The sequence below is a fragment of the Neodiprion fabricii genome, chromosome 5 (assembly GCF_021155785.1).
Source record: "Neodiprion fabricii isolate iyNeoFabr1 chromosome 5, iyNeoFabr1.1, whole genome shotgun sequence".
Lineage (NCBI taxonomy): Eukaryota > Metazoa > Arthropoda > Insecta > Hymenoptera > Diprionidae > Neodiprion > Neodiprion fabricii.
This window is the reverse complement of record NC_060243.1, coordinates 29,088,043-29,104,633: the sequence shown is the minus strand read 5'-3', so window position 1 is coordinate 29,104,633 and position 16,591 is coordinate 29,088,043. Positions and strand designations below refer to the sequence as shown.

The 16,591-nt window shown below is 40.1% G+C and overlaps 1 protein-coding gene across 2 annotated transcripts in view; it reads right to left on the bottom strand.

Moving 5' to 3' along the window:
• Window positions 1–1,018: 1,018 nt before the first annotated feature.
• LOC124183712 (S phase cyclin A-associated protein in the endoplasmic reticulum-like) overlaps window positions 1,019–16,591 on the bottom strand; it is a 36,665-nt gene continuing 21,092 nt past the window's right edge. For both annotated transcript variants that reach the window (XM_046572560.1, XM_046572561.1), the window contains exons 12-15: window positions 8,540–8,969; window positions 7,229–7,405; window positions 2,778–2,951; window positions 1,019–2,543 (exon numbers count right to left, since the gene is read on the bottom strand). In XM_046572560.1, coding sequence (XP_046428516.1) covers window positions 2,460–2,543; window positions 2,778–2,951; window positions 7,229–7,405; window positions 8,540–8,969 — 865 coding nt within the window. In that variant the 3' untranslated portion in view covers window positions 1,019–2,459. The remainder of the gene's footprint in view (window positions 2,544–2,777; window positions 2,952–7,228; window positions 7,406–8,539; window positions 8,970–16,591) is intronic.

Genomic DNA, 16,591 nt, shown 5'->3' with positions numbered 1-16,591 from the left:
GCACGCGTTATAATCTGATAACAACTGTTTGTCAGGGTCGCCAACTGTCTCTGGCCTAAAAAAGTTTGTCGTTGGCAGTTGTGCTTAATTCACAAATGTATAAATTTTTGAGGTTAGATATAGTTGGTTGCCCTGGGAAACAGCCGCTCTCGGATTGTAGCGCATGCGCGTTAAATTTTAGCGGACAATGGAAGGCCTAGTCGTTAAAAATTCACTATGTACATATATTTTACACCGCTGCACGTAGACCGATTTATACATCCGTTGGCAATCGAATTATATGTATTTTACGTAGGTACGATTTCGTTGAACGACAACAATGCAACTATTAGGTATTAATGTGTATTACCGTATATCTATTCTATGCAATAATTATGTTCCGGGCGTTTTAATGCTAATGATGCTGCTGCTGTTGTGGATGGAAAAATCTGACGAGTCAATTAGCGAATAATCGACAGGCTTGATTAAATAACACCAATAATTACCTAGCGTCAAATAATTTACACAATATATTAATATCACGATTGCCGTAACAATTGCATTTTAATTATACTTCAATCTTGTATCATTTTAATAAAACGGCCGAGTGAGTCCGCTATGATTCTCACCCGCGGCCCATTCCTAAACGCGTTTTCTTTACATTCGATAAATAGACGAATAAAGAGGTAAAAAAAAAAAAAAAACCGATCAAAACGTAATATAATTAATAAAGAGAACACTAGCTTATAGTTAATTAATAATAGGTAAACAGTAAACACATTATAACACGTTTAGTGTTGTACATACATGCAATATTAAGTATGGTAGGTAATACTTTTGAACACTTACGAGACACTTGCAGCTCGGTGAAAGTTCCACGGATCAATAGAAAAAGCAGGCAATAACGGTTATCGAAAGAAAGATACACGAGTATTTTACAGAGCTTGTATCAAAAAGTTGCTGACAAAGCTGGTATTAAATTTTATTACTTAGGAATTGTTTCTTTCTTGATCATACTTTTTTTTTTTTTTTTTTTTTCTCCACCTACCCACGTTCATTTACCGTATTCTCTTCTAGTTGTTAAATTTCTTTCGGTTTTGTTAACCACGTGGACCGATCACTTCACTTCCGCGTCCGCGAACTTTCATCTTAATTTCCTATCTCCTTAAGTATAAGGTGTATATGTATAGATAAAAAAACATCAAAAGGCCTGCTCAAAAGACACAGCTTTACTTATGTATTAACTATGACTACAGTCTATCTTCGCACGTGTGTATATAACGTGTGTTGGTTATTATTATTACTGTTACTTCAGAGCGGTTGTAGAACGAGAACGAAAACTCAGAAAGAATTACGCGTATTTGGGATTAGACGCGACGGAATGTACCAAATTTTTTATCCGCCACGTTAGTCTTTATTTATTGTTTAAATACAAATTTTACTTTGTATATATTTATATATATATATATATAAATATAAAACGTAGAGGAGGTTTCGATGCATTCGAGTTTATTCGTTCGGGAAGGAATTTTTGGTTTATATATTTTTTTTAAATATCCGAGAAATAATATCTGACTATTGTTGTTTGTTATTCATTAAAAAACCTATGAAGATATCAAAGTTTACAATTTATTGATTTGTCAATTATCAAGCCATCAGATTCATTTCGTTGCACGAATTGAGGGAATTGGAAACAAAAACCGGATATGAACGAAACTTCTGAAATAAAAATCTATATCCATAGTAGTCTGTCAAATTTATAAACATTCAATCGCATTTCACCTGCGATGTTTAAATTTCTCTGATACGATTTTGAAGGTAACTACAACCACCCTGCGAGTAGACTGTAATGTATATAAATACAATATTTAGCGATCTGGCACATACGGAAAACGAAAGATTGGAAAGAACAAAAAAAAAAGATTATAATAATGATAACGAGAAGAATAAAAATAATATAGCTGTAAACGAAATTTTCTGCCTGCAATCATGTAAACGTGGAGGAACAAAATAAAACAAACGATAATATAACAATATAAAACGATAATATAACCGAAAATCTAATAAGCGAAACGAAGTAATCTCGGAAGAAATTAATTAAGTCTCCATGTATATACAAACGCGTATATCGTATAATATAGAAACACTACATATGTATATTTAAATAGATAAGTATAATTAATGGTGTGTGTAAATTGTAATGACTTTTAGGAGTGTATATAGTAGTTGTTGGCGGTTGATGATCACGACATATCAGTTCCGTTTGAATGCAAAACTAATATACAACGGTAATAATAATAATAACAAAAATAATAACGGTACGAGAAAAAGAAAATTACAACGGTTCAAAAACGTGAGCGTTGGAAGGAAATGAAAAAGACGGAAAACAAAAACGAAATTTAAGCGAAACAAATTGGTGAGAAGTAAGAAATAAAATAAAATAAATCGAAATTATCAATCACAGCTTATATAAGGATCGTTCATTCGACGTGTTCATTTCGCATCAACAAACGGACCAGAGGATTTTGCTTCCCTTCATCGGAGTTGCGGTATTCTTCAAGTAGCTGTTGGTAAGTTGATGATAAAAAAAAAAGAAAAGATTGAAACAAGGCAAAAGAACAGACATCGTTAATTAATAATAATTAATATGGTAGAAATTTGTTTGGTTTCTTTTTCAAAACATGATAATCTATAATCCCGTTGCAGAAGTTTCGATAATCTGGTACTCGAAGTCTAACGATGTGGATGCATTGTTGGAAAGAGATTGAAATAATTGCGAGTATAATATAATGTATTACCTGGTAGGACAACTCGCATGACAAAACGGCCGTTGCTTCTGGATTGCGTTGGGTAGCTGCCAGTAATGTTGGTAACGTGAACGATGATAATCGAGGATCCCCGTAGAACGGAAATGGCAGAGAGCAGAGCTGCTGCAGAACACTGGACCCGGCAGCACCGGACTGAAGTACAGTCTGTGAGATGGTGTGACGAAAACAAAAGAAACAAAGACAAATAAATGAGACAAAGAAGACACAGAAGAGTAGAATAAGTCCCACGGGCATGGAGACAAAAATCGTGCATCAAGACACAGTGAGAAAAAGTTTATTTCGTTTGTCGTAGTCGGTACGATAATAACGGTTTGAATATATTGTTGGAATTACAAGAAAATGTCGTCTCTTTGCCTAAAATTATCTTAACGAATTATTTTCAGTTAAATAGTACCTTGACATAGATTTATTGCTGCACGAAAATCAAATTATCCCAATGGTAACAAGAAAATGCAGTAACGAACAGATACTAGTTTTCATTTCGTGACCAAGAGATGTGATATTTTTTGACTGTAGTAAAAAATATGAAAATTTAGTCAAAGATTGCGTAGTAACCATAACTGGAAGTTAATATCTCTTGGCGGCAAATCGTCGCGACGAGGAACGAGGAGACTCTGCTCAGCATGACGGTTCGGTGGAATATTAATTAGAAGAATAGTTAGAGAAGAACCTATTTCACAAGACGTGGGAACGCATGGAACACACGTACCGTTCTCCCTTCTCATCATCGTCGTCAGGTGTTACGGAAACTGCGGAAAAAAGACGACAACCGGGCGAAACTTCCTTGTACCTGTGCACCAGTTTGAGTCGAAAAGAAAGAAGTGAAAAAGGAATAACATTGACAAACTGACTCGCAGGCACGCACCTGCAACTTGTCTTGACTTTGCGAGGTGCATGCAGGTGAGGACGAGAAGCCGCTATGTTCAAACTCTGCATCCTGTCTAGGCATCGACTCGTACGTCTAGCTGTGGGAACTTGGGAGGATACCCTGTACGTCTTTAAACAATTTTTTTTTTTAACCTTTCTCAATTCGGTTCGTTTCGTTTCTACGGGAAAATGATCAAAGTACCTACCAAAATCATACAGTTAATCCTTCACCATCACGTGAAATTTTCCATCATCCTTTACGTTTGGTGACCTTTGTACGTGAGAAGTACGTTCGTCTGCGTGGTCGCAAGATATGGATTAATCGTTTCTTCTTTTGGTAAAGAGTCAAAGGCAAGAAACGCATGCGGTTAAAGGATTCACTCTGCTCGAGAAACAAAGTTTTGGTACTTTGGTTTTTGCACTCATACGAAAATGTGACAAGAAAAATGATCACAACAGATCGTTGACCGTTCGGCAAATGATTCCTAGACATTTTTTTTTTTTTCCTTCCCTTCTGAGAAATGGTAAGCAGTACACGTGTATAGGCATACATAATAAAGACCCGGATGAACGATGCAGGACACGGCGGTACGGTGAGCCTATCATTAATTCCCTTGGGATCGTTAAAGTGCAACCCAGCCCAACGTAACTACACGTTCAATCCCATAATTAAATGGCAGTGCATGCGATAATGAGGTGAGTCGAAAAACACGTGCTCTTGTGGAAATAAAAAAAATTCTTTATGGTGCGAATAGTCAACGTTGCATTTTTCTGTGTAGTCTGAAAGACAATGATTCAATGAATGTGTTTCATATTATAATAGCAATACATGCGCTATCGCATACTATCATTATAAAAAAAAACAAAAAAAAAACGTTGTATATTAAGTATTTTGTACGAAATTTCAACTGTAGAGACGATTAAATTTTTCTAGCCTTGCATATTGCGATTGCGTGTACAGCAAAATGCATAAATCCCTCAACCTTCCGGCTAGCTTGTTTTCGGTCCGAAACAAAATGCGAGTTCGATTCTACACGAATTATGTGACAATGACTTCCAATCTTTCACGTTGGCTGTGTCGCTAGTCATTGTCACATAATTCGTATAGAAAGGAAGTCGCATTTTGTTTCGGACCGAAAACAAGTTAGCCGTAAGGTTAGGGCATTTATGCATTTTACGTGTACAGACATATGCGTGCAGCAACTTCCGGAGGCTCTGCAGCATCGAGTCCTCGGTTCGGTCCATCCTGCCATTGCAGACTCTTCGGCATAGCGCGGCGACGTGCAGAGCATGATGTAAAAAGTAACAGCGTTAAGATTAATGCACCCCGTCAACGATGCACTCAACGCGTTTCTAACTGGCGCCCCATCCGACGTCTCTGCAGCAAGACTTAACGGCGTACGCGTCAACGAGTCATACATGTGTGTATGAGGGACAAGGTACGAGTATAAGTGTAAAACACAACTCTTTCGCTCTCTCTCGAAGGAGAAGGGGAAGAAGAAGAAGAAGAAGAAAGAGAAGTTGAGAACGGCGAATGTAGGTACGCTTACGTATAAATATATCTTTACTACTTTTGCTCTCTTCCATCGATGCAAGATGGCTGTTATAGCGCGGAGAGAAATCTCGACTGAGTGTGTTGTGTCTAACGGATCCTTCACTACCCGACTCTATCCCATCTCTCTCAGCCTCCTTTCTCAAATCATCCTCTCATCTTCCTTCATCTGCACCGTTTTCCCCTTCTCGGTAGAAAAATTATACCTCAAAGATTCTCATTTTTCTCCATCGTCCCGCGCCGCGCCGGCTTATACAGGAAATTTCATAAACTCATTTAATTCCTCGAAGCAGACCGTCTCGAAATTTTCATCGTTTTACGAGACTTTGGAAAGTGTTTGAAATAAGTACAGAAAAAACTTCAAGTTCAGAAAATCTGCTGTACCTACGCAACATTGCCCGGTTGGTGTTCGAAATTTGAAAAACGCGGACGATGCAGCGTTGCGGTGAATAATTGCACGTAGGTTATACAGTGAATTTTGTTTTTATTAATTAACCAACTCCCGTGGGTTTTCGGGCTCGAAGCCTCCTTAACGCATCGAGCTTAGCATCGGAGCTTTGCATATAGACGAGATTTTTCATATAAAGACAAACAATGAGTGCAGAGCCGGCTGTATACATTCTCATCTGTTTACATACACTACAGACATCCCTCGGTTCCTCATGTATACGGAACACGCGTAAAGAACAAAGAATTGAACAGAGTGCTAACGAGAGAACAAGGTATAGAATGAGCGGTGAACATGTTTCGTGGTAAAAGATACAACCTAATATAAGCGCGTAATCGAACACTTCCTTTTAAAAAAATACCCTCAAAACGGTCATTTTAGTGGTGGCTTTTAACTGAGGTAACAGACTAACGAGGGTGTTTAATGGTACTTTGAGTCCAACGCAGCATCGAGCACTCGAGCTGACCGATCGATATGATTTTCTCCATTTACAGCTGCAACCCTATGATAGACGGGTTAGTTTTTAGCTGGCGCCTGAACGGTATCTTAACGAGTCTGACTGACTGACTGACTGACTGCAACTGGTTGCAAAGCACAGCACCGTCTGTAGGGATATAAAAATCCTACAGGTCGGAGAATCGACCTGTGTTGGTATAATAGACGCAGGTAGCAGTTCCCTTGATAAGAAAAAATACCTGCGCCTCTTAGACGACCTCGCAATCTAACTATGGAATTTGAAACGCGCGGCCTTCCAAATCATTCCCATCGTTCAGTTAGTTGGCCAACTCATTTTTCAGAGATTTCAAGACCACTCGGATAAACTACTCTTAAACAACTTGCTGGGATTTTGTGCAAATATACAGAATGATTGTCTAACGACCGAACGGTCCGTCAATGCTACAACGTGATGCGCATGCGCTAAAATTTGAGAGCAGATGTTTGTCAGGGCAACCAACCGTCATAAATTCAGATGACAATTCGCCGCGATGTACGTAACCTGAAAAATTTCAACAGTTCTCGGTGTCGAGCACAACTGCCAGCGACAACTGTGAAAATTTTTGAGGTTACGTTCATGACGGTTGATCACCCTGGCAAACACGTACTCTAGGATTTTAGCGCATGCGCATTACGTTGCAGCATACGGTGGACCATTCAGCCGTTAGATAATCACTCTGTACAATAAGTACGCTAGTTGTATCACTTTATCTATTGTGTGATCCAACGTGTCAGTGATATTCGATCACATGTACTTTAGTTCCATTTTTTTTTTTTTATGATACATGGATGATTACTGCGGAGTTAAAAACAGCAATGGTCGAAGTACTATAGGAGAGCATGTTATCACATACACAATTACAAGAGTACCTGACTCTAAAGGTTGACCGGAATTTCCAATGTCAACATTTCGACATCATTCATCTCGGAACGAACTACCGTCAAAACCACGTTCAGCAAAAACATGCGACACTGGACTCTTTTAGTCTGGGACACACGCGAGCGATAATTGGGGCAGAATAATGGAGGGAATTGGATAGATCTGTTACACAGACTCACCTGGTTCTCCCGGTTGTTGACGGTGAAGTATCCAAGGACGGAGAAAAGCTCGGACAGTATCAGCCTACCGTCGGCATCCTGTTTCTCAGCAGTGTGTGACTCCCGAGACATTCGTCCAATCAGATGACTGGCGATCAGACGAAATTGTAGACTAGTTGCTTCGGCGCCGAGGAATTCCTGCGTTGTTAGACACAGTGATGATACACAGGAAATTGGACGTGAAATAAATAAAAATTACAACCATTAATAAAATATTCTCTTTTCGCCATCCGAATGGTTCGCAGCCCGATTCCGCACCTCTGCATCTATCACGACTATCACCGGTAACCGCAACGCGAATCGAGTCGGCTTTGTCTCGCGTGGGAAAGCAAAGAGAATTGATAATAAGCCCTCAGTTAGTTTTTCGCCAAATGCTCGGTCTAGGGCTCTCCTGGGCAAAGAGGGATAATCGAGTGATCTCCCGTGGGGCTTTGCGGGGTGCGGAGAGAGAAAAATAAGGAGCGCCGGGTCTCCTGTGGGGGCAGTAGCTGCAGCACCGAGACCGGCGAAGAGGGCGGGATTCAATTCGCGGTTTGATCACCGCATGGACGCGGCGGGGGTTACCCTGGGGGAGTTGCTCGACAGTCGAGACTGGCAGCAGGACCATAACCACCACCCGCCGAGTGATATCTCTATCATTTGATACGCCTAAATGGGAGACCGCCGAGCAAACCCCAGAGCCACATCAAGTAAGTAACCGAGCAACCAAGTAACGCGATACTCGGCCTCCGTGCGCAACCTGTGCAACCCTAAAACCGGAGGTCAATACACCGGGTACCGTATTTCAGACCTGTTGTCATCGGTGACTATCATCCCGACAACGGCTGATGCGCTGAAAAAAGGTCAGTTCCATCAAGTGATCCGTATCGTTTTCCGTTGATGGCCACATAGTAGGACACATTTTCGTGTCGTTTCATTCGCGACAGAAATATGAAACTTGTCGCGAATCGTCACACAGAAATTGATGTAGATTAGCTGTTTTCTCTGCTAAGGATGACCATACTGTAACTGTTTTATTCAGGGGGAAGCTGTTTCCCCCAGTGAGGAATCAAAAATTCCGTGTCTCTTCTCGGTTTTCTCTGCATTTCTCGATCAGGGATCCGCGACTTTGATTCGCCCAGCAATCATGTTCCGGCACGTTCTACATGAAAGGCCAGATCCTGCCACATTGGAATATCCAAACTCCCGATGACCCTACATCCTTCAATCTCTAACTGACGACTAGAAACATGGTACCACAAAAGGTACACCATGAAATCGACGTGGTCTAACCTGCATCTTGGCTAAATCCATCTCAGCAAAATGTCTGAGAAGAGTGAGAGCCCGAAGTGCAAGATTCCTCGCTGGTGTTGACAGTGTGGTTTGGTTTGGGGTGGGTGAAGAGCTCTTCTGAAGACTGTGTCCAGGCAGTACGAGGGCGGCGTACAGAACTCCTACTGCTCCCGCCCCTTCAGTCGCCGCAAGACTTCCTAGGAGGTGATTACGGGCGGAGGTTTGTTCCCCGGGTCCGCCGCCCTCAGCACCCTGAGCATTGTGCTCCTGACCCGAACAACGACTCAGGTGATAGCAAACCCTGGAGAGAAGCTCGAAGGAGGCAACCATCAACGGCGCCTCGTAGTCCTGATCCTGGAAGGCGTCGGTCTCGATCAACGAACGACTCTGACGTGACACTCGTTCGACTAGACCACCGGCCACTAAATATCTGAAACAGATAAAGGAGAAGCGAGGTTTTGGTTAGGTTACGCTGATGATCAGACACTACGGTTTACTGAATCGGATAGGTATTGCGCAAAGAGTGCGAAGGTTTCAACTTTGGTGTTGGCGGTTTCATGAACTTGGAACACTTGGGGCGATGAATGACTGTTCGCGCTGTGCGCTAAGAACTAAAACTGTCTATCACGTGTAGATTGGAAGATAGGTGAAGTTGACAATTGGGCTACAAGATACGTTCGTAAAGGGGGAGAAATCAACTTTCATATAATTATTGCGACGTTATTCATGATTTCGTTGTTACTCAACCAAAATCCTGGACTGGCCGTAATCCGAGAAGAATATGTGATAAATCTGTAGCTCATGAATCTGTCGAAGCTTGAATAATACGAGTAAGAAATAGTTGAAAAAGGCAAGCGGAATCCGGACGTAAGAGGATTATAACATCAGTGGGTAATTCTGCGTAGAAGGAGGGGTGTAGCGTTGAGTACACTTTGCTGTGCTGTGCTGGGCAGCGTTGTTGCATAACATACACAACTGCAGAGTGAATGGGTAGTGAATTTCTGCCTTGTTTCCTCATCGCTAGGCGTACAAACACCACTGCACTGCACATCGCGTTGGGCCTCGTCCCTCAATCACAGATTTCCTACACAAGGTATGGGGATGAAGGGAGAAGAGCGAACGAAGCTGGCCTGTCAGTGCGTATTATCGAACCCCCATGCACCCGAGTCTCCTCACCGTTTCAACCCCCGACCAAAAAGACTTTCTATCTCCGTCTCTCGTTTTTGACTGCTCTTTCTCCGGCTATCCAGAGCCAGTTGCGCAAATGGGCTCAAAGTACGTCCATACGATGTCGCAGAGGGTGCGGCGTGTCAGAGTGTTTCTTTCTCTCGGAATTCCAATTTTTCCCATTTAAATTATACGTGAACGGTACTGTTATTATTTTTTCAAATCGTTACCACCGAGCCAAATTTTGTAGAATTTTGAATTCTAAACAAAAGTACCAGTTCAAAGATTAAACTGGACTGAAAATGTATGTTGAAATGTCATTTCAACGTCTGAACTATCAACGTTGCAACAAAAACTTGAATCAGCAATTTAATTCTCGATAAAAATATCTGGAATCGGTATAATTATAGAGTGATATCTATAGTTTCAACTTTTCAAACTTCAGTTTTTAAAACCCAAGAAAATTACAGTCTCACAGGTGTTTAAATTTTACTCTATGAAATTTTCTCGCACATGCACACATAGAGAATAGGGGATGGAAAAAATTTGGATCCGCAAGCCTTCGGCGTTCTGCCCCCAGTGTTGGTGGAGGAGGCCAACTGTCGCGTCTAATCATAACTAGCTACGAGTAAACGTGAATACGTACTGGCGTGTATAGTTTAACCCTCGACGTTGCGCCATGAAGCCACGTACATAGGTACACGTCTTGTATGCTGTTCGGTATATCTATACGTACACGGGAACAATTCGGCACCCTTCTCGGGATCGCGTTGCTGCAACGTTAATAGAAAAGTTCTGTCGCGTGCCAGTTTTTCTTTCAACCCTTTTAGCCCGGCGTGCATGCTCTCTAACAGCCGTTTCTCGATTTCACCCCCGTCCATCTATCCATCCATCCATCCATCCATATCCATCCGCCAGTCCGGAATCTCGAGTATCGCACCGTATTTTACTCGACGTTTTTTACCTATCGTTAATAAATTTTTCTTCGCTTCTGAACTCGCTCCAACTTTTCCCTGTTATATGGGTGGTGGTGGTGGTGGTGGGTCGGTAGTATTATAGGACATACATAACATACCCTACACTCTACCGCTTTCAGGCTAAAAGGTCTGAGGACGTAAAATTCGCCATTAACGGTTCCCCCGAAACTCTTACTCGCCCCATCATTTTCCATTTATTTTTACTTCCAACTTCTGTCTTTTAATGACAAATTTCTAACTTTTTTCTAGCATATGCTGCTCGAGTCTTTTTTCCGTTTCTTTTTCACGTCGTCTCCAAATTTTGTACAAACTTTATACAGTATAATAGTGAGAATTGAAAGCTTCACATGTGGAAATTAAATTACACGAAACGGGCTGATATAAACTGTAATAAATTTACGACGTACAGGTAGTGTAAGTGCAATTGTGCAGTAAACTACGTATGCAATTATAATACCTTACTACAATTCGTATATCCGTGGGTCTTAAGTAAATACGTAATAATAGGTATAATAAATAGATATAAGCACGTGTGAGAGCACTCCGGGTGTAATAACTTGGATTAAATAAATTCGTTAATAGAATGCACCGCGTCGATCCAAAGAGCTTACGCCTGTTTGAATCATACCCATTGCGATGGAAGCAGCGGCAGCAGGAGCAGCAGCAGCTAACCTACTAGAAGATTAGCAATTTCCCTCCGCCCCGAAACTTCTCCCCGTATAACAACATGAATATTTAATATCGTTCCGAGAGGGTGACTCGAGAGGGGGGAGGGAAAAAATACACGGAGCACATATAAATACCAATATACAGGAATTCGAAATACGATCGCGTGGAAGAATTTGAACATTGCGTTTGCAAGCTCATGTGTCATATAAATTGTAATAAATCATTCCCGATTAGAATTGTACGTAAACGGTATCAACGATCAACTTTTACAAACAAAAAAAAAAAAAAGGACAAAAATAAACGGAATCAACAGTCACTTGGTGATGATTTGACGAAAAACGAGATTTCTTGTCATCAATGGACTTACATGACACATGTTTTTTTTCCAGCAAAATCGCATCGCAGTGATACAGTTCCAAATCGATCATCATTCTATCTTTGATCGTTATTTGTGTCAAATTTTTTGTAAAAGAAACTTCTTACACGTATATAACCGTTAGAAATTGGTAAATTTAAATTTCCCAAAAACGTATCGATTCCTCCGAAGCTAGGCTGTCCGAAAAATGAAGAAAAAAAAAAAACGGTACCAATATCTCATCAGGCCATCTCAACTCGATCGCAAAGGTAAAAGATCACCAAAATCAAAAAAAAATACCATCAGGCCTGAATCTTCGACTGTACCGTTGTTTAGAAGAAAAAACAAAACATCATCAACATTTTTTCACGGTCCCATTAATTATCATTTTCATCGTTTCTATACTCTCCAACTTCGCAATCCGATTGATGGTGTATTCCGAGGATTGCGTAAAGAAAGTGAAAGAGAGAAGAAAAAAGGAGGAGTCGGGGCAGGCAAAGATATGCACCCCTGTAACACTGGAGAGAGAGAGAGACTAGGTACTATGAAATAATCATATGGTTAGCTAATGGCTGACGCGGGGTAGTGATTGCCAGTCCGGGCGTGCACCGAGTCCCTTCCATCCTCCCCTCGCCTCGTCCCTTCATCCTTCTTCCCTTACTACGTGACGGGGGATGATAAATAAATTCAATGTATTTGCGGGAGTCCCTCTCCCCTCTCCCTCTCGCCCCTCCCCGTAAACATTCAATGATAGATCGCAATCTCGAGCCGATGATGCCTGTAGCGCCCGATTCGAACGTGCGTGAAGATCGCCTCGTTGATTTCAATCCTGCGGGGTTGGTGTGACAGGTTGTAATTTCACGATACCAATTGTCCGACGACTTTACACCACCAATCGCTTATCATGCGGTATCGCTATTGCTCCGTGGAAATATATGTATATATGGGGGAATTCCATGCGAACCCGATCAAACTTTATTGTTTAAAATTTTTTCTGCGATTCTCCCAACTCTGAGACAGTGCCGTGAATTTTTTTAAACAGATATTTTATTCAACTGCTCAATTATTTATGAATGTTTCGAGTCATTTTTAAAAGGACCTTTTTTTTTTACCATTTACGAAAAATTCTCAAAAACTGTATTTTCTATTCCGAACATTTCAAGACCGGGCACACGACCGACCTTTTTCCCATTTTTTGTGCGAATTTATTTTATCTCTCTAGGGTAAGAAGAGGAATGGCCGATTTTCGGTCAATCCGACAGGTGGTGAGACGAGATTAACAAAAATCTTCCATAACAAAGTGTATAAATGTAATAACGTTCCAAAATGCTCCGATTGTGAATAACTAAGATCGACAATAAACGCAACGGTAATACTCATTTCCGTAGAATATTGATGGAAATTTTGAAATTCACGAAATTAGACCCACGATAATAAGAATTTTCCAAGATTCCTTGATCTCTCCGTGAACTCTAGTTAAACATAATTTCCAAACGGCGGTGAATAATATCCTCCGTAAATCTAGGATACACCGCAACAGTGGTTTGGAAAAATGAAGAATAGAAGCGAATAAGGATCTACAGGATAGATATAGCCAGGCACTTGTCGCCGACAGGGGGAAAGGAGGGAGAAAAGGAAAAGGTCCCGAGTATCCGGGGGGGGGGGGGGGGAGGGTGAGGGGTGAGTAAGGAACCCCTAGAGCAGAGGGGTGGGTATACGACTCTGTAAATATTGTAACAAGTGTGCCTGTCCGCCCGTCTCTCATCGTGCAAGCAGAAGCAGCGGTAGACGTATTATAAGCAAGGAGTTCTATGATCTACACGTGTACGAAACGCGCACACACGGTGCCAAAATGTGTGGAAGGTATATAATATGACGTGATGTATACATATATATATATATATATATATATGTATATCTGCGAGTAATCGATATCGCGATGCGAGACACAAAAAGATAAATACAATGGTCTTTCAAGTAGCGGATTCGTTGAAGCAGCACGGCAATCTAGGTGTTGCCAGTGAGCTTCCCCCCTTTCGCCACTTTAATTCGCCCTCCTAACTCGAATCTCGTCCCAGCTCTTCTCCGTACATTTCCGCATTGCATAGGTAGGTATTATTCTCATCGAGCACGCGTGCAGTCACTTCGAGGTTCGAGTGTCACGCGTGTGTCATTTTCACGCCAACTGTGTATAAAGGGATGTGTACAGGGTGAATTTACCGACGATTGAATGGTCTGTAGTCTGATAAAATTTAATGCGCATGCGCTAGAATCCGATAGCAGTTGTTTTCCAGGGTGACCAATCGTCATTTATTTTTAGACGAAAGTTACCCCGCGATGTATCTAACCTAAAAAAATTTTCGAGCCATTTTCGCGGCTGTTGGAATCGAACTCAACTGCCAATGACAAGTGTCAAGATTTTTGAGGTTACGTTCGAGACGGTTGGCCGTCCTGCCGAACAATTGCTGTCGGATTTTGGCGCATGCGCACAAGATTTTAACAGATTACGGAACATTCGGTCGTTAGAAATTCGCCCTGTATATATATATATAAGAGTGCAGTATAATTCGCACCGCACTTGCACACATTTTATGTTTTTTTTTTCAAGTTTTTATCTAATCGTTTGTATATTTGGAGAGAAGATTTAAAAAAAGCTGTAAGTGCCTGCAGCCGAGAATTTTTAAAAACAAAGAAAAACTGTGTCTACTTTGGTAAATAGTTATTAATAGTTACGGAATTTTTTGTCTTTTTCTAAATTCCACCTGCAGGCTTTTTTAATTCTGATCTTCATTTCATTATGCCCCCCCCCCCCCCCCCCCGCCCCCTAAAGGTAACTACTGGAAATTGAGGGAGAATTTTTTATTTCGATCGGATCGAACTGAACTTTGTCGATAAAAAATAAATTTCTGAGTATAAAAGGAGAGAAACAAATTTCATCGATTCTTACAAAGAATTTATGTTATATAGGTAATATGAAAATAAACTTTCTGGTAGATTCATAAATTGGAAAGTAAAAAATTTTGTAATATTCTCTTATTCCAAATAATTAAACGATTCAGATATTTTTTTCTCGAAAATACCCATTTCAAATTGGATCTGATATTTCAATATTATTCTAGACGCATTACAAGTGAAAAAAAATTCAGTCAATGTCAATTTAATCACAATCAATTGAAACTGATGAGTGATTGATAATTTTATCTATCAGTTTCCCCGATTTCTTGTTTTACCTGCAATGATCGATTTCGTGTTTTCCAAAATAACTAGCCGATTCCTTATCGCATTTTCGGTTTTGTTAATATTTCAGGGTTATCTATCACCCTGCAATTTTTCATTGCAGTATTATGAAAAAAAAAAAAAACAACTTCTCCAAATATTATACAATCAATGAATCAAATTTTATCGAATACAAAAAGAAAATTCCGAAAAAAATATTTCATTTGTTTTAATCGAGAACCATACTCACAAAGTTTCATATGTAATGTTTCAAATTAGAAGAGACAAAAAAAAAAACCCGAATAGAGAAGAAAAAATCGGATCAGTGCTGCGAAAGAATTCAAATATAATCGTTAAATGTATAAGTATAAAAAAAAAAAAACAAACGAATTTTCGTACGATGCGATTTAAAATTAATTTCACTTAAATAAGCTATAACAATCCCTCACAATTACTTTTCACTTTTGAATTGCTCAGTTTCTAATTCGTTCGCATCGCATCGCCTTCGATTTCTCCCTCGTCCGTAATGTCTATGAAAAAATAACGACGGTTGGGTGAGAACCAAAAGTGAAGTAATGAAAAAATTGGCGAAGAACGTAAAACAAAAAAAAAAAAAAAAAAAATTTAAATTAAAACCACAAAAATTGATAGGCGAAATAAGTCAAGGAAGAACGTCACGATCGTCACTGTCATCGTCAGCGCAGCGAGAGGAGAAAATCACGGCGATCGTCAATCGTCTCGTCGAATTGGTAATGTATTATAATCCCAGACGGTCTATAACAACCGTACCGGCTCAGGATATTGCTACTCCTGTGCCGCTGACGCGTAATGCATTTGCCAAGGGATTTCGGAACGGTTCACCCGAGGTGAGAGACAACCATATATACCCCATATACCGGGGGTATACGGTGACTGACTGCGGTTTAGCACCGGCTACGAACCGTCAGCCGACACGATCAAGCGACGCAAGAAAAAAAAAAAAGAAAAAAAGTTGAAAAAATAATAACAGCATGTTCAACTTACCGAACACGGTGAAATAACAAATAAATTTGGTATTCGATTGACACCGCAAATTATTCTCACGACGATACTTTATTCTGTTTGCCCGAATTGAAGAGATATTTCTTTGAAGAAAATTTGACAATAATAATAATAATAATTTCTTTAACTTAGCAAATATGACAACGTAACTAATAAGTGTGCAGATTTTTTTTCTGCTTGGCTGAATAGATGAAACTTTTTCATTCTACAGATTTAATCGTTACATTTGATATATTTAATAAAGACTTTCTCCACGGGTGAAGGAAATGTTTCGCGAAAAGGAATCCGATAAGACATCAACATTTTGTGGTGTAAAAATTGCGCCAAGCTTTTCCAAGAGTATAAGATTATTGTTACAGAAAATTGAGAAGAAATATTTAAGAAATTGCAGAGAGATTTATAAATTTTTTTCAGTAACATATCGCTCGTGTATGCAAAATTTCGAGAAAAGTTTGAAAGAATGAAAGAGCACTCCGAATTCTCTTGGGTAAAATCTTACTTTTGTTCTATGCATGGAGTAACATTTCATTCGATAAAATTTAGAGAAGTACAGACATACCAAGTGAAATATATCTTACGCTGGAACGTTTGACTTGAAGGCACAGAATTGTAAGATTCTTGAAATAT